At 58.8% G+C, this 25,357-nt stretch overlaps 1 protein-coding gene across 6 annotated transcripts in view; it reads right to left on the bottom strand.

Annotated features, from left to right (window-relative positions):
* The window catches only part of ARNT2 (aryl hydrocarbon receptor nuclear translocator 2), a 151,883-nt gene that overhangs the window by 111,500 nt on the left and 15,026 nt on the right, over positions 1-25,357 (bottom strand). For 5 of the 6 annotated variants that reach the window (XR_007149632.1, XR_007149634.1, XR_007149633.1 and 2 more), the window contains exon 2: positions 4,282-4,396. Coding sequence is in view for 3 of the 6 variants with exons in the window: in XM_047846716.1 (XP_047702672.1) it covers positions 4,282-4,396 (115 nt within the window). In the remaining 3 variants the exon portion in view is untranslated. Of the gene's footprint in view, positions 1-4,281; positions 4,397-9,032; positions 9,060-25,357 lie in introns of those variants that run through there. The other variant, XM_047846717.1, reaches the window with a different exon arrangement.

The raw sequence follows: 25,357 nt of genomic DNA on the forward strand, positions 1-25,357 counted from the left end.
CGCACAAAGATGACCTAAGCCCCCGACTGCAAGAGACTCTGTGTCAAGGAAAAGACGCTGCATTTTCAAAATTTTCAGAATTCCTGAGGATTTAGGTAAGCACTTGGCCAAAACCTGCAGCCAGTGTGAGATGCTCTGTTATCTGCACGATGCCGGTCAGGGCACGCCGACAGGAGTGTGAGAATCGGGCTCCCGCAAGACGCCGTGCGTTCGTCAGCCCCCCGTCCTCGTGTCTGGGGCGACAAGACATCCCGACCTTCCCGGGCTGAGAGGGCTCCCAGGACGCCGGGCGCCAGTGCTAACACTGGGGGCGTCCCGGGCCAGCCAGGACGCTTGGTCACCCTGGTTTTCGTGAAGACAGCTCCGATCTCTACGGGGACCTCGCTGGCGCAGACAGACGGGGACGTGAGCCATCCGGGCGGGGTACGCGGTCCCCGCTGGGGCCGGGTCAGCTGTGGCTCCGGCGAGAGAGCCAGGGGACGGGGGAGGGACGGCCCTGCTCTGGAGCCAGAGTTCCCTGGGGTCAGCAGGAGCTCGGGAGCCAGGGTTTGCCGCAGACGATTAGAGACCACGAAACCGTGCCTCCCCTCGTGTGCACACGGGACCACACGTGTACAGCGATGAGATTCGGTAACTCGGAAAAGCACGATACGGGGCTGAGCCCAGCAGATAAATCAGTGCACAGACAACGGGCCAAACCCTCAGGACAAGTCACCTGACCTCACGGGCCTCCCTGCTCAGCAGCACAGGAAACCTAGCTCCTGGGGACACGGCCACAACCAGGACGCTGCCTTTGGGTCTCTGTCACCCCTTCACACCCCGACTTCAAACACGACAATCACGAGGCTTATTTCTTCTGCTGTAGAAGCTCTAAGTCAATCACGCTTGGCTTTGTGTCTTCCAAGTGCCTCTGTCACGAAGCCTCTGGATAACAACGGAGAGAACCAAAACGGGACTTCTGAGTCCTACTGTGTTCGCTTTCAAGAATTCGGTACAAAACGTTGGGCTGAAAACGCACTGCCTCACTTTCCTGCCAACGAGCAAGAACTCGTACCTCAGTACGAGGCCGGGAAAGGCTGCTCTGGGCGCGCGAGTAGTTAAGAGCCGGCCGTGTGCGGCCCCAGGACAGACCGAGTCGCGACCATGACTCGTCCGCAAAGCTGAGTCGGCGGACGGAGCTCGCCCGTGCTCTGCAGGAGAGGGGGCAGCAGGGGAGGACGCTGGGCCAGCCCGAGGCCCCCGCCCACGACCAGAAGTGCCCCCCACCCATGGCCCTGAGATCGGGGTGGGGGGATCTCGGCAAAGATGAACAAAGTGACTCCCTTCAGCGCCCCCCCACCCCCCACATGTGGAATCACTTTGCAAAGAATCTGAAACTCCTGAACCTTCACCTTGTGTCCCGGCGGCCAGCGGGGCGCTCGGCTTGCCCGCAGCTCCCGGGGAAGGCTGCCGGGGCAGGGCGAGGACATCCAAGCCCCGAGGGTCCTCGGGGACGGGCCAGGCAGGCGGCCAGGCGGGTCCAAGGCCTGCGAGGGGCCGGCTCTGCGGGGACGGCCGGGTGGCCGTCCCGGGATTCCGGACGCTTCCTCCACCAGAAAGCCCCGGACGGGGGCGGAGGGCGGGCAGAGGGCCCCCGCCCGTTGCCGCTTCCTTTCCCCGACACCCGGGCCCCTTCTCTCTTCTCCCTCCCCCCCTGCCTGTGGCTCCCAGCGCACCCCCACATTCCGTGGATAAAGGCGTCTGTCCTGGGACAGAAGCAGGGCCCTGCCGTGGGGTCACCTGCGTGCTGATGAGCGTGACCTCCATCACGCTCTCCTTTGAGTTTGTCTCAGTGTTGAGGCTGCGGCCAGAGTGTTCGCAAGAGTAGAGCAGGGGCCTCGATCACATAGCTTCAGCACCGGTGAAAACGCCAGGTGTGAGAAGCTCTCTGGACGGAGCCCTGTGGGAATGGACACTCCCTTGCTTGGACACAGGGGCCGAGTCCCCAAGTCACTGGAGTTTTAGCAGAAGGAGCCACAGTGTGCTCGCCCCCCCCCCCCCCATGACGGGGAGAAGGAAGCCGGCACCTTCCTCACGAGGGAGGACCGCGGAGGACAGGCCTCCTGATCTGTGGCAAAGGGCTCATGCCTTGTCCACAGGCGGCCAGTGGTCAGTACCATAGCCCCTCCTGAACCTCTCCTTTCTTTTTTTTTTTTTAATTTTTTTAACTTTTTTTTTTTTGAGAGAGACAGACAGAGCTTGAGCAGGAGAGGGGCAGAGAAAGAGAGGGAGACCCAGAATCCGAAGCAGGTTCCAGGCTCCAAGCCGTCAGCACAGAGCCCGACACGGAGCTCAAACGCACAAACCGCGAGATCATGACCTGAGCTGAAGTCGGACGCTCAACCGACCGAGGCCCCCAGGCGCCCCTCCTTTCTTTTCCTGACATTGGACGTGCTGGGCAGGGGTGGTGCCGACCTCCAGGACGTGCTGTGTGTGGTCTGCTCGGGAAGGGAAGCTGCTTCTGCAGAGGGCAACTTCTGCAGAGGAGACACGGACCACAAGCCAACTGCCAGCCAGGGCCGGAAGCACAAGTCAGGGTCCAGATGTGGGCTGCGGGCCCATGTGGCCCAGCCCCGAGCGGGACGGGAAGGGGGGCAGGACTCCCGGAGGTTCAGCGCCAGCCCCGGGTACCGAGGGGCTGATCACCCTGCAAACCACGGGCTGGGCCTGACCATCTGGCCTCTTGTTAGAAAGGACGAGGCCAGCCATGGGGCTCTGTCTCCAAGGGACGGAAGTGAGGAAGCCACACGTTTGAAATAATTTCAGGGACGTCTGGGTGACTCATTGGGTTAAGTGTCCCACAGGCACAGGTCATGATCTCGCCATTCCGGAGTTCAAAGCCCCGTGTCGGGCTCTGTGCCGACGGCTCGGAGCCTGGAGCCTGCGTTGGATTCTGCGTCTCCCTCTTTCTCCGCCCCTCCCCTGCTCATGCTCTCTCTCTCTCTCTCAAAAATAAACCAACGTTAAAAACATTTTTTTAATAATTTCAGGGGCGCCTGGGTGGCTCAGTGGGTTGAGCATCCGCCTCTTGGTTTCAGCTCAGTCCTGATCTCAACGATTCGTGGGTCTGAGCCCCGTGTCAGGCTCTGCACTGATGGGGCGGAGACTGCTTGGGATGCTCTCTCTCCGTCTCTCTGCCCCTCCCCTCCTGGTGAGCTCTCTCTCTCAAAATAAATAAACATAAAAAAAATAATAAAGTATGTTCAAAACACCTGGAATCTGTTAAAAAACAAGTCGGTTGAGGGGTGGACGGACCCGCACCCCTGCAGTGGCACGGCGGGGCCTCAGCCTCACCCCACGGCCGGTGTGGGGGTTCTGCTCCAGCACCCACTCTGCTCACCACGGTCCTGCCATGAGGACCGGCCCTGTGGCTGTGGGGTCACTGCACCTGCACGCTGCGAGCGGCCGGGCATCGCGGGACAGCTGGGGCGGGCCCTGCGCTCGGCCTCTCGGCCTCTGCAACCCCCCCGACACACTTGGAAATCTCGGCCCCTCGCGTAAGGGCCACGCGGCGCACCGTGACAGACTGATGTCCGTCAGGAGGAAGTCATCAGCCATTTCGCTGGGGACAACACTGACTTGATGGGCAAAGGGCAGACGGGGTGTGAAAACGTCCGTCCCATGTTCCCTGCAGGGATTGCTGTCAGCTGGCTCGTTCTTGAGACTGCGTCTGGGACCACAGGTGCTACGCTCATGACGAGATGTGGTTTTCCGTCCCCCCAGTTCAAGGGCCATGTCCGCCCGGCACCCCCCGCCCCCAGCCCTGGCCTGCACCCCTTCAGCAGGCGTCATTAGCAGCACAGACAATGCAAACGCCTGGCCTTCAGCTGCCGGGCTGTAGCCAAGGTTTCGAAAGGAATTCCTACAAATTCCTGCACAGGACAGAGCAGAGGCAGAGCACCAGGGGGGTCCTCGCCACCCGCCCGGAGCTCAGGCCTGCAGCCTGCCCCCCCCCCGGCTGGCGTGCGGAGGCAGGGGGACGGAGGGGCGCCCCCTCCCAGAGATGGCCTGACCAGGGCCCAGGGGGCCGCGACCCACCTCCCCATCACAAGGACAAGCAAACAGAAGGTCCCAGCTGGGTGCAAATCACGCGCAGAGTTGGGGATCTTGCAAAATCTAAACAGCATGCAAACCGCTGAGCTTTGATTCTCCGGAGGGGGAGAGACACTATTGCCCTAACGGGTCGAGAGCGTTGGCCAACACATATTAAGCCGGATTCCTGGAAACGCTGAGGGTGCTTACCCGGAACGCCGCTTTCCTCCACGGGCGGGCATGGCTCCCGCCATCCTCACCTGTCCCGTGGCCGCCATGGGGGCAACAGGCAATGTCACCGATCCAGGGATGTCTGAAGCCATTTCTGGAATGCAGACAAGAGAGGGTCTGTCAATGCCGCGAAAGGAACGAGCAAGAAAGTCACCCAGCAGTACCGGAAGAAGCCTCTAGGGGGCGCCCTTACGCAGAGCGAGGTGGTGAAAGAGGGCACAGATCTGCAGCGTTCATAGGGACACCTGGAGGGACACCTGGAGGCAGGTAAGACTTCCAGGGACGCAGCAGCGTGGCCAAAACCTGAGGGGAACAAGCACCACGGAAAGCAAAACCGCCCGGATGCAGCAAACCCACCGAGAGGCAGGAGTCAGCCCCCCGCGGCCCCTGCCACCTGGGCGTTCGTCCTCAGGGGCAAAGACTGTTCCCCATCCTGAATTTGGACTCAGAACCCTGGATATAGAGCCCTGCATGGCCCCGCCACTCACCACGAGGACACTGAGGCCCAGGGAGCCTCCAAGCATCACCACAGGCCACAGGATGAGCCAGTGACAGGGCCCGTCCGATGCCCCAGCTCTCACGGGATCACGTTCCCCAGGATGAGCATTAACGTAACGAACAAGAAGGTCTGAAAGATCCACCAGCTGGTGAATGAACAAGGAAGATGTGGAATCTACGGTGGAGTATTCCTCGGCGATCAAAAAGAATGAGGTTTTGCCAGTCGCAACAACGTGGCTGGAACTACAGGGAACTATGCCAAGCGAAATTAGTCAGAGAAAGACCAATATCACAGGACTTCACTCCTTTGTGGAATCTGAGACACACAACAGATGAACACAGGGGAAGGGAAGGAAAAATAAGATGAAGACAGAGAGGGAGGGGCGCCTGGGTGGCTCAGTCGGTTGAGCGTCCGACTTCGGCTCAGGTCACGATCTCGCGGTCCGTGGGTTCGAGCCCCGCGTCGGGCTCTGGGCTGACGGCTCGGAGCCTGGAGCCTGCTTCGGATTCTGTGTCTCCCTCTCTCTCTGTCCCTCCCCCATTTGCGCTCTGTCTCTCTCTGCCTTTCAAAAATGAATAAATGTTAAAAAAAAAATTAAAAAAAAAACAACAGAGAGGGAGACAAACCATAAGAGACCCAAATGCAGAGAACAAAGTGGGGGTTGATGGAGGAGTGGGTGGGGGGATGGGCGTGGGGGATGGGCATTGGGGAGGGCGCTTGCTGGGATGAGCCCTGGGTGCTGTATGGAGGCGACAAATCCCTGGGGTCTGCCCCTGAAGCCATTATTACACAACATGTCAAGAAGGTCTGGCATGACCTTTCCTGTACGTCACTCTCCCAACACCTCACTCCTAATGAGCGGGAGACTTCCACAAGTGGGTTGAGGCCATCTCGGACATTCCCAATCTCAGGGAAACCACACGGCTGAACGGCTTCTCCTCCCTACTCTGTAGAGGGTTCCTGAACTCAGGCACAGTGCTAAACTCCAAAGTAAATATTCGAGGGTCCTCTCTGACTCTGCTTACTGTTCCGGAGACTGGGCCCCACACTTGCCCGGCCCGGCTCCTACCCTGGTCAGGAGGGAAGCCGCAGGCTTCCCAGATGTGCTTCGAGAAGACAGGTCGTGATAAATACGGGAATTGGGGCCCTTGTCAGCGGAGAACGGGCACCCGGGGTCCGGAGGTGCTCAGATGGGGCGGGTTCCCGCGCCCTGCCTCCTTCCAGAAACCAGGCAGGCGTCCGACAGCTGCCCCACATTACTTCCAAAGACATCGAGTTTCATAAACACATTCTAAGGTCAACTCAAACGACTGTGCTCCAAACTTCTGAAGGAGAATTTTAGAATACTAACAAACAAAACCTTATTTAGCTGCTGGGCTCTGATCACAGAAATCCGAGAGCTGTCACAGTTGCTGGGTTTTTTTAAACAAAGGTACACACTGGGGGGGAAGTACTCTGGGGGGGGAAAAACCCCTTTCTTAAGGTAATGCTCTCCCCTGTCAACAATTACTGTACTGGATTGGTGACAGCTGGACAGCGTGAACAGGGATGACCTTGTCACCGCAGCTGCTTCTGATAAGAAAGCCGTCCTCTTTCTGAACGGGGGACTGAAACATATGAAGTCCGTGAAGGCCCCAAAACGGAAGGCGAAATCCCTCTGCCAGCGCAAATGCGGGTGGTCGCCACTTCCCAAAACAAACCGCACAGAGTCAGTCCCCTCAGATTCTCCGAGAAAACGTTTTCCACAGTTAAGCAAGCTAGGAAAAGCCACATACCATTCGCCCTCCTTGGAGCGTCCTTTATTTTATTGTTTTTTTAGATTTTGTAACACTTATTTATTTTCGAGAGAGAGAGAGAGAGAGAGAGAGAGAGAGAAAGCATGAGCGGGGGAAGGGCAGAGAGAGAGGGAGACACAGAATCCGAAGCAGGCTCCAGGCCCCGAGCCATCAGCACAGAGCCCGACGCGGGGCTCGAAGTCACGAACCACGAGATCATGACCTGAGCCCAAAGTCGGATGCTTAATCGACTGAGCCACCCAGGCGCCCCCGAGTGTCCTCTGAAAACATACTGAGAAGTCCTGTATCAGGAAGTCTGACTTTGATTAGAGCAGTATGTCATGAAAAGGGGGTAAACAGAAGGCAATGTGTAGTTAGGACAAAATGATGCTCCTCCTATTTTTTATGGGAAGACAAAAATATTGGTTGTTTTTGTAATACAAGTTAGAGAAAGCAAAGGTCCCCAAAACCTAAGGGGCTCCCGCTGTCCAATCCTTTCCTCAGATGAATGAGGGGAGCAAGGAGAAAGAGACTGGCTGCTTTGCACGAGTGCCCAGGCTTGGCCAGGGCAGGGCAGGCCCTGTCTTCGTGGCACGTCGACACCCTGTCTGCCCCACCGGACGCTACGCACGGGTGGACCTCCTCTGCCTCCATCGGACCCCACTGAGCACACCCCCGAGCCCTCCGAGCCTGTGCAGGACACCGGGCGCGAGCCGACAGGGGGACGAAGATGTTAGAGCTTTGGGGCACCCGGGTGGCTCAGTCGGTTAAGCAACCGACTTCGGCTCAGGTCGCGATCTCTCGTTTCGTGAGTTCGAGCCCCGCGTCGCGCCCTGTGCTGACAGCCGGGAGCCTGGAATCTGCTTCGGATTCTGTGTCTCCCTCTCTCTCTGCCCCTGCCACCCACCCCCCCCCCCCACGCTCTGTCTCTCTCTGCCTCTGAAAAATGAATAAACCTTAACAAACAATAAAAACGAATAAATACACTTAAAAAGAAGGCATAAACGTGGCCAAATGAAACACACAGACGCTAACAAAACCGGGAGTCATGTTCTTACTGTAAGGAATGAAGTCACTTCTAGGATTTTAGGCGCCGGGCCACAAAGCACGGTACGGCCATACAGAGGGCCCACCCGATCGCTCGGCGGCCCCCGCTCACGACAGTTCACCGAGTGATGCGGGAGCAAAGGGCTGTGAGGGGGGAGCTCTTCTCCAGGGCCGACTTCATGCCTCCCTGCACAGCAGCACCACTGCAGGTGGGGTCAGCAGACAGGCCCCGAGTGTGCCTCCACCCCTGTGCCGTCCCTGACCTCCCTGACCTCCGCCCTGCCCGTGCCCCCATGGGGCTTCACACACGGGCACACGCGGGAACACCGCCCTGACCCCAACGTGGACACGGCCCTCCGGGAGCGTCCCCGAGCGGGTGCACAGACATGGCCCCACACCCCTGCGTGAGGGCGGAGGCAGGCCAGCGGGGCCGGGGAGTCCTGGACCCCAGGCCCTTGGCGGCCCCAGCAGACGCTGGAAGGGGAGGCAAGGTCACGGTCCTCACCCGGACTTGCCCACGTAGTTGGGGCTGACCACACGAGAAAGGAGAAGCATCTAGTGAGGCACAGAAACATGAACGGTTTTACTGACAGATCACGTAGCAAAATCCAAGCCCACGGGACAAACAAATGAGGGACTTTCAACTGTACAAGGGACAGTCTGTCACATGGTAAAGTAGTCTCCTGTCCCTGGTGGGTCACCCTGAGGCCTCGGGGCCTCCCGTGCAGCCCTCAGCACTCAGGCCTTTGTCCCCCTGCCCCCACCAGAGAGCTGCCCCCGCCTCCCCCACCTAGAGCTCCCTCCCCCGGGCTTCAAGGTGCCAGACGCCCCTCCCACTCACACGCCCCGCCTCCTGGGTCTCCCTGCTCCCCTCCACCTCTCTTCTCCCCAGGGCATCTCGTCCAGGCGCTTGGCCATGATCCCAAATGCACCATCGGGGCCTGCTGTTACCCCTAAAGGTCTCCCCAACCTCTGGGTTCCGCTGCAGGCCTGCCTCAGGCCCCCCTCCGCTGGCCTCCTGCACCTACTCTCCCCCCCACGCATCGTCACGGGGGCCAGATCTGCCAAGACCAGCCTCGCTCATATCCTCCGGCGGCTTCTGTCCGCTCCCAGCACAAATGTGGAGCTCCCTGCCACAGCCAGCCAGTCCCCGTGTGGTCAGGCTGCCACCCACCCGTCTTGAGCCCTGGTCACACTGCTTGCTCTCTGTTTCTTGAACACGGCGTGCTCCCTCCCACCTCAGGGCCTTTGCACACGCTATGTCCTGTGGCAAGAACGCTCTCCTCCCTCTCCACCAAGCTAACTCCTAACAGTCATTCAGCTCAGCTCAAACATTACTTCTGCAGGAAGCTTGTCCCTGGCCGGTCCCTTCCCCGGCCTGGGCCCGGTCCCCTGTGGTTCATTCTTACCACACCTGTGCTGCTCCTGCTGCGAAGCAAGGAAGGTCACAGCCGTCCAGGTGGACGATGGCAGGGCCTGAGTGATGCAGCTGCGAAGAGGGCGTTCAGGAGGGAAGAGATGATGTCAACGCCCCAAAATACCCCATGTGTCACCGTCAGCACCCAGAAAGGGAAGATTCTAAAAAGCCTCGATCACCTGATCCTCCCACACGGAGACTATGGGGCAAAAAATTTCCGGAGGAGGAAGGAAAGTACGGTTGGGCCGGATGCGCATTTGCATCTGTGCACGCCACACACCTGACACACGGGGCCTCCGCGGCCGGGGGGGGCGTGAGCTCAGACCTCCCTCCGGCCTCTTACCCCGAGGGCCGTGTGCCAGCTCGGGGTCCTGGGCGCAGGCCTGGATTCCCCATCACGCGACTCGGTTTCTCTACCTGTGCTCCAACCGGGAAATGGGATTAATCCGGACCCTGCTTCCTTTTGCAGAGGCCGCTGGAAGAAAACGGGGCCCCGTCGCGATCACAAACGGCATTCGCGAAGCTCCGCTTTTGCGCCGGGAGCCTGGCAGAGGCTGGGTGGTCAGAGACGAGAGGACCCCTCCTGCCTCTGGTGGAGACGGGGCTGGGCAGGGCCCTCGCGAGGGCCGCGGGCTGCGCAGGTGGCCCGGCAGCACGTTGTGGGAATGCCCACGAGGGCCCAGGAAGGCTTCCTGGAGGAGGCCACACCTATGCCATCCTGGCCGTGGAAACGCTCTGGGGGAAATGAAGCAGGATGTACGGGGTGCCCTCTTCCGAAATGTATTCCTCTGACTGCTGCAGAGCTGTTGACCGGATCCGCCCGGCCCGGCCCTTGGGGGGGCGTGCCCCTGGCTCCCGTGCCCTGGAGGTCCCCACCTCCTGCGACATCAACACTCCTCCCCCACCTCAAAGGCGGCCCTGGTGCACGGACCTGGGCGCGGGGTCCGGGGTCATAACCGACGGCAAATGCACAAACAGGCAGAATGATCTCTGTCCGCAGCGGTCTGACTCCAAACGCAGGCGTCCCCCACCCCCCACCCCGGGAAGCACCGACTCCCGTCACACACACACACACACACACACACACACACACACACACGGGCAAAATGACTGCCTGCCTCGCGCAAAGTTGCAGTGAGCTTCTCGGCTCGTTTTAACATCAGTATGAGCTAAGGGCTCTGAGAGCCTCGCCACCACCCAGAGAACAGAGCTGGCTCGTGATGTAGCATCTAGCTCAAGACCGGCTCCCATTTCAGACGCAGACATATTGTGCCGGCACAGGCAGCGAGGACGCGGGGAGAAGGGAGCCCGGGAGCATCACGGATGCCGGCGGCACGAGGAAGTGAGAAAACACCCCGGGCCCCCCCCACCCCGCTATTTCATGGAAATCGCAATAAGAAAAATATCCCTTGATCTTCATTCACAACATGGGGAGAAAAATTAATTACGTGCAAACTTTCACAAGACAACAACATGATGTTTTCACGACAATTCCAAGAATCGGAAGACCAGAAGGGGTCTCTCCGGGGGTCGGGGGTGCACAGAGGCAGCTAATAGGCAAAGAAAAATGTCCTCCCCAGCAGCCATGTCTCTCAGAGCAATTCCTTTCACGGAAATCACACCCGATATCACAGCCCTACCTTTTCAGAGGGATTAAACAAAGATCTTTCTTCCTGGTGTCCAACACCTTCTTGGGAGAATCTGTTATCCGTGTAGAAGTGCCAGGAGCCGCTGGGAGGAAATGAACGGCATTTGTATTCCACTCAGAAAATGTCATCACAGATCTGTTTACCTAAACTGTGGACCATGATTCAGCCGTGAAAACTGTCTTGCATACTGATCAATTTATTTGCAGCAAAATTTCTAACATTAACTGCTTAGGTTCTGAAAATTCGGCGACTTGGATTTCTCACGCAGCCACAATATGCATTGAAAACGTCTAGATTATTATTAACGCGTCCCGGGGGGGGGTGGGGGGGTGGGGATCAGAAAGGATTCCTCCAGACCTGAGAGCAAGGGAGGGTCCCTTCCACTTCTGGAAGGAAGGCAGGACGCTCGATTCCCAAAGGCCCTCCGTGGGGTGGGATTTTTATAGCTCGACGTACAGAAAAGTCATCAGACCGAGAGCCCGGGGCCTCGGACCCCAGGTCCTGGCTACGTTTTAAGCAGCCCTGTGTCCTCTGTAAGGCAGGCTCATCCCACAGGCAGGATGGGTCCCCGCAGCAGGGCGGAGGTGGTGGACGCGGGTGAGGCCAGGCCCTGCCTCCACCAGCCGGTGCCTCCAGCCTGGGCACGGGCCTCGGGGCATCGCCGTGTGCCTGAGCTCCCCCTCCCCACCCCCACCGCCGGCAGGCAGGTTTTGGCTTTGGAGAACCAGAGTTGGTGCAAGGTGGCCTGGAAGAAGGGCGGGGAGACTTCCATCGAGATGATGACTCCGGAGCAGGACGTTGAGGGCAAGCTCCACACTCAGCCCGGGCCCCACCCCCCCGGGCTAGCCACGAGGGATCCCCCACCCGGCCTCTGTGTCACGCTCGGGGCAAACCCAACGGCCGAGGGACCGCCATCGGTGCTACAAATAGGGCGTGCTGTGTGAGACTGTCACCCGAGCTTTCATATGTAAAGTGCGTTCTAGACGAACTAAGCTGAAGATCTCGTGTGCGGGATTCGTCCTCTCAATCAGACGGTTCACAAATATAGTGTGTTGTTGCAGGAGTAAACGTGTGATCGTCCACGGCCATATGGTGAAGGCCATTCATTTTACACGCGGCACCAACGACTGAGAACTTCCAAATACTTGCACGTGAAAGGAAATGTGGGCGTTAACAGCAACACTGAGGGAGCGTGTTCGCTAACACCTGAAGCAAGGCCTCTCTGTCCTCTTTGAAAAGGGGCGGGAACAGGGGTGCCTGGGTGGCGCAGTCGGTTAAGCATCCGACTTCAGCCAGGTCACGATCTCGCGGTCCGTGAGTTCGAGCCCCGCATCAGGCTCTGGGCTGATGGCTCGGAGCCTGGAGCCTGTTTCCGATTCTGTGTCTCCCTCTCTCTCTGCCCCTCCCCCGTTCATGCTCTGTCTCTCTCTGTCCCCCAAAAAATAAATAAACGTTGAAAAAAAAAATTAAAAAAAAAGAAAACGGGCGGGAACAGATCTGTAAGTGAAACTCCAAAGCAGGCGGAAGGCCATTACCACAGTGCATGGTGACCAGCACCTTTGTGGGTCTGTCCGGTATTCGGGCCTTGGTAATAACAAACGACTATGAGCGTTTATCAAAACGTTTATTTCTGTTTAGGCCACGTATCTTTCAAGAAAAAGTCGTATTTGGAAGCTTTCCCATCTTTTGAAGGATGAAGTGATACCCAACTGGGTCACCTTTGCCACCTCAAAAATGCACAAGGCGGGGAGCTTCAAAATCAGACATACCAGGGACACCTGGGGGGGCTCAGGAGGTTAAGCATCTGACTTCAGCTCTGGTCATGACCTTGCGGTCCGTGAGTTCGAGCCCTGTGTCGGGCTCTGTGCTGACAGCTCGGAGACTAGAGCCTGCTTTAGAATCTGTGTCTTCCCCTCTCTCTGTCCCACCCCCACTCGCGTTCTGTCTCTCTCTCTCTCAAATATAAACACTAAATTTTTTTTTAATTTAATTTTTTTTTAATTTACATCCAAATTAGTTAGCATATAGTGCAACAATGATTTCAGGAGTAGATTCCTTAATGCCCCTTCCCCATTTAGCCCAACACTAAAAATTCTTATAAAAAATCAGACACGCCAAGACAATCTAAACAGCTCGTCGTCCGTCCAGACACAGCTAAGAAAACAAAGGGTCCGAGGAAAAGCAGCAGACGTTCGGGAACATCGAGCCCCCAGCACAGCACCTCTCCGCCAGCCCCCGCTGCAAACGGACGTGTTTAGTCCCATGAGCTGCAACGCCAGGCGGCCGGGCAGCCTGGCCACAGACGGAGCCTAGACAGACCGCTGGGGGCCGCTGTCACACGGGTCCGAAATGACAGCACAGTAATGACCCGTTTTTGTTAAGATGTCAGGTCTCCATTCAGGAAGGATCAGCTTCAGCTTCAGCCGGAATCACAACCAAACAGCCACCCTGCGTGACGTGCGCCGATTCCCTCCGCGCACCTCCGGTGGGTGTGCGAGCAGAGACTGTGTGTGTCCGTGGGTCTTAAGGCAAGCCCCCTGGTTGGGGGGGCACAGCCAACACCCACACGGGACTCTCATCCCCCACCTACCACTTCCTAGGGTATCTCGGGTGTGAACCCTCAGAATACAGAGCTCTCATGATCAGCATACAGTGCACAGGATTCCACGGAAAGTGAGCGAGCAGACCCAGGACGCCGGACTCCACGGCAGCCGCTGGGAGCTCAGACAGAGCTTGGGGAGTGGACAGAAGCTCTCCGTGAAATCCTGAAATCTGGGCCTTGTGCAGCCTAGCCTGGAGGGAGGGGAGAGGAGGAGAGACAAGGGGAAGGTGTGAGGGAGGCTGCGGAGGGGATGGTAGGGCAGGGAGGGGTGGGAGGAGGAGGGGGGATGGGAGGGGTAGGGAAGGGAGGGGAGACAAAGGGAAGGGGTGAGGGAGGGCTGGGGAGGGGATGGAGGGACAAGGAACGGGTGGGAGGAGGAGAGAGGGGAGGGGTAGGCAGGAGGGGGAAGGGGTGAGGAGGGCAGGGCAAAGAAGGGGTGGGAGAGGGGAGGGGAGACAAAGGGAAGGGACGAGGGAGGGCTGGGGAAGGGAGGGGTGGGGAGGGTTGACCAGGGGAAGGGGTGAGGGAGGGCAGGGGAGGAGATGGCAGGGAAGGGGTAGGGAGGGGAGATGTCGGCAGGGAAGGGGTGGGAGAGGGCAGGGTGGGGCCCACCCCGAGAGGAGGTGTCTTCGGAGCCCCACGAGGCTGCCAGGCACCGCAGGCTCCTTGGCCCTCCCGCAAGGCGTGAGGCAGCGTCGTTATCCTGGCCTCCCCGGTGGGATAACGGTTATCGCGCGCAGTTAGCGCATCGGACTGGCGCCCAGTGAACAACCTGAGACACTCAGGAAAGTGCATGTGACGGGAGACAAGGCTGCACGAGAGCAAAGAAGACAACACAGGACGTGAGACACGAAGGTGAGGCTCCAGCGAAGACATGCGGGGAGTCGGTTACTGGAGGCGGGAGGCCAGGCCACCGGCCCACAGGTGGGGACAAGGGGTCACAGCGGCCACGACACGCGGTCCCTGCCGGCAGCGACCCCGCACCTGGCCTGGCCATCCCGGCCTCTCAGCGCCAGCAGGGGACGGGACCGAAGGCCTCCACGGAGAGGGGCTGGCTGCTCCTCCTGGCCGTGAACTCCTCAGTGTGCCTCAGCGGGAACCCAGCGCCTGCAGGATCCGGGTGCAGCGCGAGGCCCCGGACGCACAGACAGGAAGGACGGAGCCACCGAGGCCGGGGAAGAAGGAGCAGCAAGCGGCCCAGGACGAGAGCGGCAGGTGCAGCCACCGGGCCCCGGCCGACCGCAGCCCGAGCCGCAGCACGCGTGCAGGGGCCGCGGGCGCTGGAGGCGGGGAGCTGGCGGGTCGTGTGAGCCGTTTACCCAGGAACCAACAGAGTCAGACGGGGTCTCCTAGATCCTGTGGCCTCACCCTCTGTCATCCAAACAGGGACGCCTCCGGGGGACAGCGGGACAGACGCTCAAGCGGACAGCAGCCCGCACGCAGGATGGTGGTCGGACTCCAACAAGGGGGCCGTGTCCCCGGAGCCAGGACCCGTCTAAACCAAGAGTAAACCGCCGCCACGTTTAGGCTCCCCAAGCCACCCAGCGGCCAAGACCGCCCGCTCAACCCTACGGAGGTGGCCCCGGGATGCGGACACGTGGCCGGACGAGGTGAAAGCCCATCATGTGGCCACGATGTGCCACTCGCCGGGTCACCGAGCCCCGAGGAAAGGTGAGGGCCCGGAGGGCGCAGTGTTTATTCCCGTATCTCGTGGCGTCACAACGTCCTTCAGTGGCGGCCGTGTTTCCCTTGTGGCCGCATCTGGGAAAACTGGGCCCCAGAACGGAGCTCTGATCGCCACCCCTGCTCCAGCGTGCTTCTCCCACCGGCTGCGGTCCGCACGTTCGCGGCCCCCAAGACTCCCGGGTCCCCTCTAATCCCCTGTGGGACGGGACCAGGGGGGGATTTGGGCACGAGGGTGGAGCCTTCACTGGGATGAGTGCCCTTTTAAGCAGAGGCAGGAGACCTCGGTTCCCTCTCTCTGCCCCCGGCCACGTGAAGATACAGCGAGAAGGCGTCCACGGGCGAGCCCTCACCAGACATGCGGCCGGCACCTTGACCTTGGACTTCCCGCCTCCAGGACTGGCAGAAGTAAGTGTCTGCGGGTTGAGCCGCCCAGTGTGTGGCACCCTCGTCACTACAGTCGCTCGAGCAGACTGAGACCGAGTCCCCAGGACACAGCGCCTGCGGTAAGACGGGGGGCCCCCACTGCGGCGGGCTCAGCCAGGCTGCATGAGGCGTCAACCCGGGACTGGGAGCCCACGCGGGGGTGGGGGTGGGCTCTAACCAGAGGGGGCTGGGCAGGCACGGGGTGGGGGGGGCCAGAGGAAAGGACAAGATGGGGTGCAGGGCGGATGGAGATCATTCATTCCCTGGTGTCCACGTGCCAAGTGTGGGAGCTGGGACGTGCTGGCCCTCTAACACAGGTGCTACATACATGAATGAATGAATGAATGAGTGAATGAGTGAAGAAATGAATTAGTGAATGAATGAATGGGTGAGTGAATGAATGAGTGAATGAATGAATGGGTGAATGAATGAGTGAACAAATGAATAAGTGAATGAGTGAACGAATGAATAAGTGAATGAGTGAACAAGTGAATGAGTGAATGACTGAATGAATGGGTGAATGAATGAGTGAATGAATGAGTGGGCAAATGAGTGAATGAATGAATGGGTGAGTGAATGAATGAGTGGGTGAGTGAATGAATGAGTGGGTGAGTGAATGAGTGGGTGAGTGAGTGAATGAGTGGGTGAATGAATGAATGGATGGGTGAATGAGTGAATGAATGAATGGGTGAGTGAATGAATGGGCGAGCAAATGAATGAATGGATGGGTGAGTGAATGAATGAGTGGGTGAGAGAATGAATGGGTGAGTGAATGAATGGATGAATGAATGAATGGATGGGTGAATGAGTGAATGGGTGAATGAGTGAATGGGTGAATGAGGGAATGGGTGAATGAGTGAATGAGTGAGTGAATGAGTGAATGAATGAATGGGTGAGTGAATGAATGGGTGAGTGAATGAATGAATGAAGGCGTGAGTGAGTGAATGGACTTCAAGTGTGGGTGCTACCTGACGAGGCACATCCAGGTTTGCAATTATTCACACACAAAATCAGTGCCAAGCCATCAACCGCAGTGTCAAAACCCCCTCGGGAGCCCACGAGCCACCCACGTCTGCCCCAGTAACGGCCTGGGGGGGGGGGGTACTCTCCATATGGAGGGAGTGAGGGGAGGCCCCGGCCCCGAGACGGGGGGCTGTGGGACGAGGGGTGACACGGCCAGCGATGTGCACAGGGATGGCTGCTGGGTGGCTGGGAGGGAAGCGTGACAATGAGAAGGGCTGGGAAGGTGAGCACGGGGGGCCCCCGGTGACAGGTGGCCAGTTCGCAGGGCCGACCGGCCTCAGCTCGGCAGCACCGGGCTTTGCTGACGCAGGAGCAGAACTAGACGGCAGCTCTTCTCAGGGGGGGTTACTGTGCCCTGAGAAGGCACATTCCCTACACTCCTCTGTCCCCTGTCCCCTCACCGCCCCCGCCCCTGTGCCCCCTTCTCTAACTGCCGGTGGTCCCCAGACCCCTCACTCCAGCCCTCACCTCCCGCTCGCGCTGAGCTGTGACTCCCGATTCCTGCCAACGCCCCCCCCCCCCCCAACAGAAGTACACGTAAACTCGACATACAGCCACACCCCCGCTCTCCTTCTGAGGCCCCTCCGTCCTGGTTTTGTCTCTCTAGACCCAGCTTCCGGCCTCAACTTTTCAGGCCCAGTCACACACTGCCATCTGACTCTACCTAAAGACCAATGCCAACGTGGTAGGGTTTGCACAGGACGCTGGAGAAGGCAGCTTTCTTATTCTCGAGCCCACAGATGCCCAGGTCAGGAGGGACACTTCTCGGTCAAGAAATCTGTAAAACCCGGGGCACCTGAGCCTGGGTGGCTGTCGGTGGGGCGGCCGACTTCAGCTCATCTCACGGTCCGTGAGTTCGAGCCCCGCGTCGGGCTCTGGGCTGATGGCTCGGAGCCTGGCGCCTGCTTCCGATTCTGTGTCTCCCTCTCTCTCTGTGCCTCCCCCGCTCATGCTCTCTCCCTCTCTGTCTCTCTCTCTCTCTCAAAAATAAACATTAAAAAATTAAAAAAAAATTAGAAATCCGTAAAATCTTAACAAAAAGCTACGAACCCTTCCCATTCTTTACATACAACTCCTTCTATAAAAATGCCTTTCTGGAAAAGGAAAAAAATAAATGTGAGGATGCCCCCTTGTTTACACAACAAACTGATTAAGGAAATCACATATCCTTCCGTAGACACGGAATCCCCTTCCAAACGTCTTACGAAACAAAGTACTTTTCTCGAAACAAAGTAGTTTTCTCGTTGAATATATTCCTTGATGAACGTATTCATCCATCATTTGACAAATAGGTCTTGTGTTCAATTTTAAACAGTGAATTACTCTCTAACTATAAAATATTCAAAATACTAAAAGTGTTTGCACGCAAGGCGTTGTAATGTGTTTTTTCATTCTTGTGCTCTCTGGTGCCATGGACCAATGGGATCTGTCCTCAGTGGCTGGATCTCTGCCTGGGACCTAACGTCACAGGGCCCCTGGAGGACAGAATGCTGGGGCTCCCGGCCCCCTGAAAAGCCCGGCGGCCGAGGCCCTCGGGGATCATGGGACACACCTCTGGCTTAGCAGACCTGGGCTCCCGGAGCTCATGGGAACACCATTCCTGTCCCAGAGGCTCTGGCCCAGCAGAAGGTCCCGTCAGTGTGGACCAGCTATGCCAGAGGCCAGCACACTTTCCTGTGGGGGTCAGGGAGCGGGTATCTTAGCTTCAGAGGCCACGGGGTCTCCGTGGCACCTACTCATCCACACAGGCATTACACAAAAGCAGCCCCAGATGCCACGAAATGAGTGGGCTTGGCTGTGCAGCAGCTCATGAACACTGAAATTAGAATCTCATACATGTTCACATCACGAAATAGCGTTCCTTTAAGCCCCCCCAATCATTTAAAAACGTAAAAATAGGGGCGCCTGGGTGGCTCAGTCGGTTAAGCGGCCAACTTTGGCTCAGGTCATGATCTCACAGTCCATGAGTTCGAGCCCCGCGTCGGGCTCTGTGCTGACAGCTCGGAGCCTGGAGGCTGTTTCAGATTCTGTGTCTCTCTCTGCCCCTCCACTGCTCATGCTCTGTGTCTCTCTGTCTCTCAACAATAAATAAACGTTAAAAAAAAAAATTTAAAAAAACGTAAAAATAATTCTAACTTGTGGGACACAGAAAAATAGGAGGCCGGACAGACGAGGCCCATCGGCCATAACTGGCCAACCTCTGGCCTAAGCAAATAAGCCCAGCAATCTGGGCCAAGAACCCGGGGGGGCTGGGGAGTCCCCTACCTCTAGCTCAGCTCAGCCGACCCGTGGGCAAGGCACGGCCCTCCCACTGTGCCCGAGCCGCAGGGGAGCGGCAGGCCCCCGGGGGTGGCACGTCAGAGCCTGTCCGGGAGGCAGAAGTCCCCGGGCGCAGATGCGGGAGCGGCTGGGTCCCTTCGGAGAAGTGCCTTCACTGCTGGGCTACCTGCCCAGCGGGCGCTGCTCTCCCCAGGGCCACGCAGGCTCGCCCGGCTCGGGGTGAGAGATGGGCCCCCTGCCAGGGATCTCTGAGGAAGCCCGGGGATGCAGGGCCCGCCCCGGGCACCGGCAGGAGCCACCGACAGCCGAGCTGAAGGAACAGAGGCAAACGCAAGACGACAGCGTCTTGCCACAGGAGCCAGACAGGCCGGAGCACCGGGGGAAGAGAGAGCACCGAGGGAGGACACGGGAGGAAGGAACCCGAGAGGGAGGTGGGCTGGCTGGGAAGGTGCCGTCCGCCCAGCGTGTCCCCCCCACAGCCCCACGACGCACCGGCCCTGGGACGGGCTCTGGGGTCAGCTGGCCTCGGACACCAGCGCGGCTCCGGGGCAGGGCCCCGAGAGGAAGCTGGCGCTGGGGAGCCGGCGTGGGGGTTCCAGCGGGAAGGGGAGAGCCTGCTCTGGCGCGGGGCTGGAGGGGCTGGCCCTGCCGCGACCGGACCCCGGGCAAGAGCAAGGCCACAAGGGCCACATCCAACCAGCCAGGGCCCCAGCGATCGCAACCACCCACCTGCATGGAGGAGAGCGGGGCCCCCTGAAGACCATGCAGAGGAGGCACAGGGCCCGCTGGTCACAATGCCCAAGGCTGCTGACCTCCCGGGGACAGTCTGAGGCACAGGGCTCCAGTTCTATGCTGACCTCCTGGGGACAGTCTGGGGCATGGGGCTCCGGTCCTGTGCTGACCTCCCGGCCACGATCTGGGGTGCGGGGTTCAGTTCTATTGTTGCCTTTACTGGGGGGAGGGGTATTGGTGGCAGGTGACTGGTTGGCTTTTCTGGACGATGTGTTGGTTCCCTGGACGATGCCCAGCGTCCCGTGGGAGGGACGATGATCGTGGACTCTGGTGAAGGGCATGAAGATGGCCGGCAAGCCCCCCGGGACCCTGTCCGGGGAGGGGGACGTGTGACTCATCACTGCTCACGCAGCGCCCAGAACAAGGGTAGCAGGGCAGGTGTGCGCCCATCCTGGGCGAGCTGAGGAAGGAGAGAGGAGGGGTCGTCCCCTGGCACACGGTGGCCACGCGAGCCCGGGCAGGCCGCCCCACCGCTTTCTCGGTTCTGGGGGCGGGTACGGAGGGTGACGGCACTTCACCCTCCCCATTCGCAATTCTGATGGTTTCTCTGTGTCACGAAAGCAAAAGAGAAACCCCACGGCCACGACCCTGGAAGGAGCAGGCGGATCCCAAGCCTCTCTCGAGAGGCACAAGGAAGAGAGGCCAAGAAACAGGACAGGTTTCCAACCTGAGACTTGGGGTCCTGAAGGAAGTGGCCGGCCTGGCCCGGGGGCCGGGCTCCCGGAGGGGCGGGTTGGGCCCGGGGAGCGGGGAAGCCACGCAGATCTCTGAGCCTGGACCACGCACATGCAGCCACAGGGCCAGCGCACCTGTCACAGGGTGCCCGGGAAAGCCCTGTTTTCGGCGGTGCTATCGGGGCAGAAGGCCCAGGAGGCCCTGGCTGTCCCTGGAACAGTGGCCTTTGTCTGGGGGAGGGGCCCCAAAGTGCCCGGAGAAGGAAAGACCCGGATGATGGCCGGAGGGTTGGGGCGGGGGTTGTGGGGAGCAGGGAATAACAGGCATGTGCCACCAAGGCTGCCCGGTCCGTATTTTCTCAGCATGACAACAATGTCCCGTGGGTGTGACCACAATGGGGGGCGGGGGGAGGACAGGAAGACTAAGGACATGCTGTCGGGGGCGCATCCTATGCCAGAAAGCTGCCCGTGACCCCGCAGGTGAGGAGGAAGGGTCTGGCATCCCCTGGCTGGACGAAGGCTCTGTCACTGCACTGTGTCAGGCCACCGCGTGCCTCTGGTCCGAAAACTACACCTGCCGAGCAGTGTTCCATCCAAAGAGAAAGCCTAGAACGCAGAACAGGCGTTCTCCCGGCGACACGCACTGAATCAGGTAAATCCTATTTCTTTTCCAATCCACTTCCGGGCAGGAAGTATATGACAAATATTGAGGATCCGGTTCGTTACACGTGGAAAACTGCTGTTGTCCAGATACGAGCAGGTGACTAAACACACATAAATGGGGCGCCCGGGGGGCTCAGTCGGTTGAGCGTCCAACTTCGGCTCAGGTCATGATCTCACAGTTCGTGAGTTCGAGCCCCGTGTCGGGCTCTGTGCTGACAGCTCGGAGCCTGGAGCCTGCTTTGGATCCTGTGTCTCCCTCTCTCTCTGTTCCTCCCCCACTCATGCTCTCTCTCTCTCTCTCCCTCTCTCTCTCAAAAAAAAAAATAAAACATTTTTAAATTCAAAAATATATATGTAAGTAAAAATTAAACATAAAAATAAATTACAAAATCAGGGGAAAAAAACACGCTGGAGACACCTGCTGTGTAGGTGCACGAGTCCGGGAAGGGGGCACACAGCCCTGACCTCGTTTCTTCCGGCCCCTCCTCCGTGGGACCTCGGCCCTCCTTCAGCCCCCGTCTCTGCACTGACCGGTCGAGGACACTTCTGCAGACAGCGGCTTCCGGCCGGTGAGATCACCGCCACACCGCTCTGGCGTAAGGTTGAGCACGGGGACCGCGGCTGGGACACGGAAAGGCACCCGTCTCCTGCCTCGCCCACCCGTGGGACTGGCTGAGTCACGGTCGCATTCCACCCGTCTGCAAAGTACGCATCCCCCCTACTCGCGCCTCGTGAGATAACGTCCGAGCCGCCGCGAGCAGGCCAAAGTGGCAACGCGCAACGCGAGCACCGTCTGTTACGCCACCAGCATCTCCCCCCCAACACTCCGGGTCTACGCACAGACGCGCTCAGCGTGCGTGATTCCACAGCACTGCCTGCTGCAGGATGGGAGAAGGGCACCCACGCCGCCGCGGGCCCACGAGGGACGCCCCACCTGGTCACCAGGAGGTATGGTTTTTAGGGTGCACGCACCTCACACCGGTGCCGCCCAAGCCACTGCGGTAAGCCCACAGGCGCCCACAGCAGACGGAGGCCGTCCCCAGCGCTGGCAGGACAGGCAGGTGGGTGTGGGGGGCACCCGACACCCGGGAGGCAGGGCTGGGGGTGAACAGGCACGGAGAAGTGCAGCCGCATGCGGACTGTGATCCCTCAGAGGTCAGAACAACGGCATTGTCAGGGAGGCAGGTTTGGGAGGGTAGCAGCGAACCTGCGGGGCTGAGACTGTGTAAACGTTAAAGAAAAGTGCCCCCTCGGAGAGCGCGGCGGGCAAGCCCTGGGCGACACCAGGCCACGGCTTCCTTGCGGGGCTCCTGCTGTGACCGCAGGGCGGAGGCCAGCGACCTCACTTCCTCAGACGGCGGCTCCCTGACCTCCAACCGCGGGGCCCAATGTGCTGAGGTTTCACAGACGACCTCAGTCTCTACATTCGAAACCAAACTCAGTGTCTCCTCCCCAAACCACGTGGCAGGCTGACTTCCATGCATGCTGCCAGCAGACCTCACTTAAGTCCCGAGGCTCTCAACTCCTGCCTGCCCCCCACGAAGGGTTTCTGGGCGCCCGTCCTGCATCAGGTACCCTCCCAGTCACTGTCCTCAAGTCAGAATCGAGTGGATGGTCCACTGTGAGCTGTGAACCAAAAAATAATTCTACGATGTGGCTCGCAAGACCCGCGCTCACGTCTTAGCAGAGCCGTGGCGGAGTCCCTCGACGTCACAGGTCAGCCACTCCTGCCGACCCCCCGCCCTGTGTCTGTTTCGTCTCCCCTTTCCCACTCAGGTCCACAACCGCATGGCCCCAAATGTGGCTCGCTGCGACCACATCCAACACAAATGTCGAGCGGGTGCTGCAGACCGACTCGTGCCCCCCTGCGCCCCACTCCCCCGTTGAGGCCCCAGCTCCTAACGTGGCGGCCTGGGGAGGCGGGGCCTGTGCGGGCTGACCAGGCTCAGATGAGGTCTCGAGGGTGAGGCCTCACGCTGGGATCAGTGTCCTTGCCGGAGGAGGTGACGGAGAGCAGGCTACCCCCTCCACACCAGAGCAGACACGGCGACAAGGCGGCCATCAAGCCGGCAGGGGGGGCTCCGGCCAGGAACCGAACCGTCCCGCACCTCGCTCTCCACCTTTCCGGACTCCAAACTGAAAACCTGAACTTCTGTTACCGAGGCCACCGGGTCTACGGCCCCGTGTTACGGCGGCCCGAGCTGACCCGGGCGGTTGGTCAACGGCACCCAGTCAAAGAGGGTGTTTGTTTCTCACCTGTGAAACGCGTTCCTCCAAAGGAGATCATCTGACCTGGTCAGGAGCAGCGAAACGCCCTTTTCCCCCCGCCCGGAGCCGGAGAGGGAACAGCCTCGTGACCGAGGCCCGTGACCTTGCACCAAGCCCGCCCTCCCTTCCCTTGGCCTGGTCCACCCCCACACGGCAGCCCCGGGGGAAAGGGCCATGGAGAGGCGGGGCTTCGCTGGATGGGCAGGAGGTCGACAGAGACCGAGTTCGGGAGGCAGCTGGGCTGCCGTGAGGGCCGTCACATCTAAGAGGACGGCACCCCAAAGCCGGCTCCACTCCCGCAGCTTAGCTCCAAGTAGAGAGTAGGCGGACCGGCACCGCCCAGCTGTGGCTCTACCTAAGGGAGAGACGGTCCTCAACTACCGTCCAGCCCGGCCACAGAGGAACAAGGAACCTTTTCTCCTGTTTCCGTGCACCCCCTACATGCTGCTCTCTTCTCCCCTAACCGTCCAGTCCTGAGAGGTACCTAACTCGCCAGAGACTCACGGGTAGACGTGGGGACCCGAAATAGGGACCGTGGCCCCCGATGTCATCCAGTGGAAATGCCACCGGAATACCCACCTTCACAAAAGAGGGTGGGAGGGCAACACGCCCGTCAGGACTGCACGGAAACACGGCCGTTTAGGGGGCCACGGGACAGCAGCGTGCCACGCGTGGGCGTGTCAAGGGCGGCACAGCGCCTCGGGCTCCGGGGACGGCATTCCTGCCGGGAGGTGTTCAGAGACGGGTTCGAGTCCCTTGGCCCTCTTTGTCTTTGCTCCTTTCTGTTTTCACTACACTTGGTTTAGGTTTGCGTTTCTTTTCATTTTTCTCGCTTGCAGTCTGCCGTAACTCCTGACTCCGAGGCTCGGGGCCTCTCGTTAGTTCTGGAAGGTGACCAGCCTCTTCTCCTGGATTCCGGCCGGCCCTGCACCCGTCTCTGCCCAGGGCTCTAATCTACGTGCGTAAGTAGATTATGCACGGGGCTCTGACTCAGAGCCCCATGCTCCTGGGTCCTGACTCAGCCTCTGTGCTAAATGCTCCGTAATTCCTTCCATCCCACTTTCTAATTCATTAATTCTCTATTCATCTGTGTTTAGTAGCTATTAAATTCTTCCACTGATCCCCTAATCTTGTTTATTTTTCAACGCTGTAATTTCCTGACAGCCCACTTGGATTTAACGACAGCCGGCCAGCTGGCTGCCTTCACGTGCACCCTAAGGACCTGGGCAACGAGTGTCTCACAAAGAGTCACAATTGACAGAAGATCTGAGGCCCCTCTTCCAGTGCTCCTGGGCTACGTAAGGCCCAAAGCGTCCTACATGACCCCAGGGAAAAGGTCACCTTCCCCAGGGTAAATGAGATAGGACGTCCCAACAGCCAAGCTGGAAAGGATGAGGCAGATTTAATTGGATGGGAAAAAATAATGCAGTAACATGGGGCTTGCATTCAAGGGTCCTGAGAAATTCCTGTCAGTTACAGAATGTTGTTTGGTGCATTAAGGTTCAAACCCAGTAAATTACAGGCTAAAAATGGTCTCCTTTGTACCATGAGATGTTTTGACATAATTTCCTTTTCACTGATTTTAAAATCGTGACCGTGGTTTCTTTTCCTCTGCATTGGCCTGATAGACTACAGCCAAACCTTTTATTTTCAAACCCTTGAATCACTTTCTTCAAGTCGTAACTAGTAGATGATGGCAGACTTGGGCATCAGCCATTCTACTGAATTAGAAATCTTGTTCTCTTAAAACAAAACAATTAACCTAAACGCTTTGAACAGCCACCATTTTCCAGTGAAAGACGCCACGCTGAACTCACACCCTGTCTCTCCTGAGTCCCGACATCCCATCAACGACAGTGAGGGCATTCCGTGAACCCCCGATGCCAAGAAACTGGAGTCTTCTCTGGGGAAAGAAATGAGAGATTTATTTTCTGAAGTTGTTTAAATCTCCCCAAAGTGATCGAGGAGTTGGGTCCTCCTGGAAGACCACTCCAGGAGGTCTATGTCCAACTACCAGAATTTCCAGAAGGACAGAATACAGAGAAAGAATTTAGTAGGTTGAAAGGGCCACTGAACACCCAGAACAATAAATGAAACAAATCCGCACACCAAGGACCAACTTTCATTTTACAGATGAGAAGAAAGGAAAGCAGGGTCCCCAAGAGCCCAGAGTGAGCTCCGGGGCAGGGACACGGCTCTGGTCCCTCTCTCATGCTGCCCGATGCCCAGCTAACGTCAGTCGCCTCTCCCAGGACAG

This window comes from Prionailurus viverrinus, unplaced genomic scaffold (genome assembly GCF_022837055.1).
Source record: "Prionailurus viverrinus isolate Anna unplaced genomic scaffold, UM_Priviv_1.0 scaffold_40, whole genome shotgun sequence".
In the NCBI taxonomy this organism is placed as follows: Eukaryota; Metazoa; Chordata; class Mammalia; order Carnivora; family Felidae; genus Prionailurus; species Prionailurus viverrinus.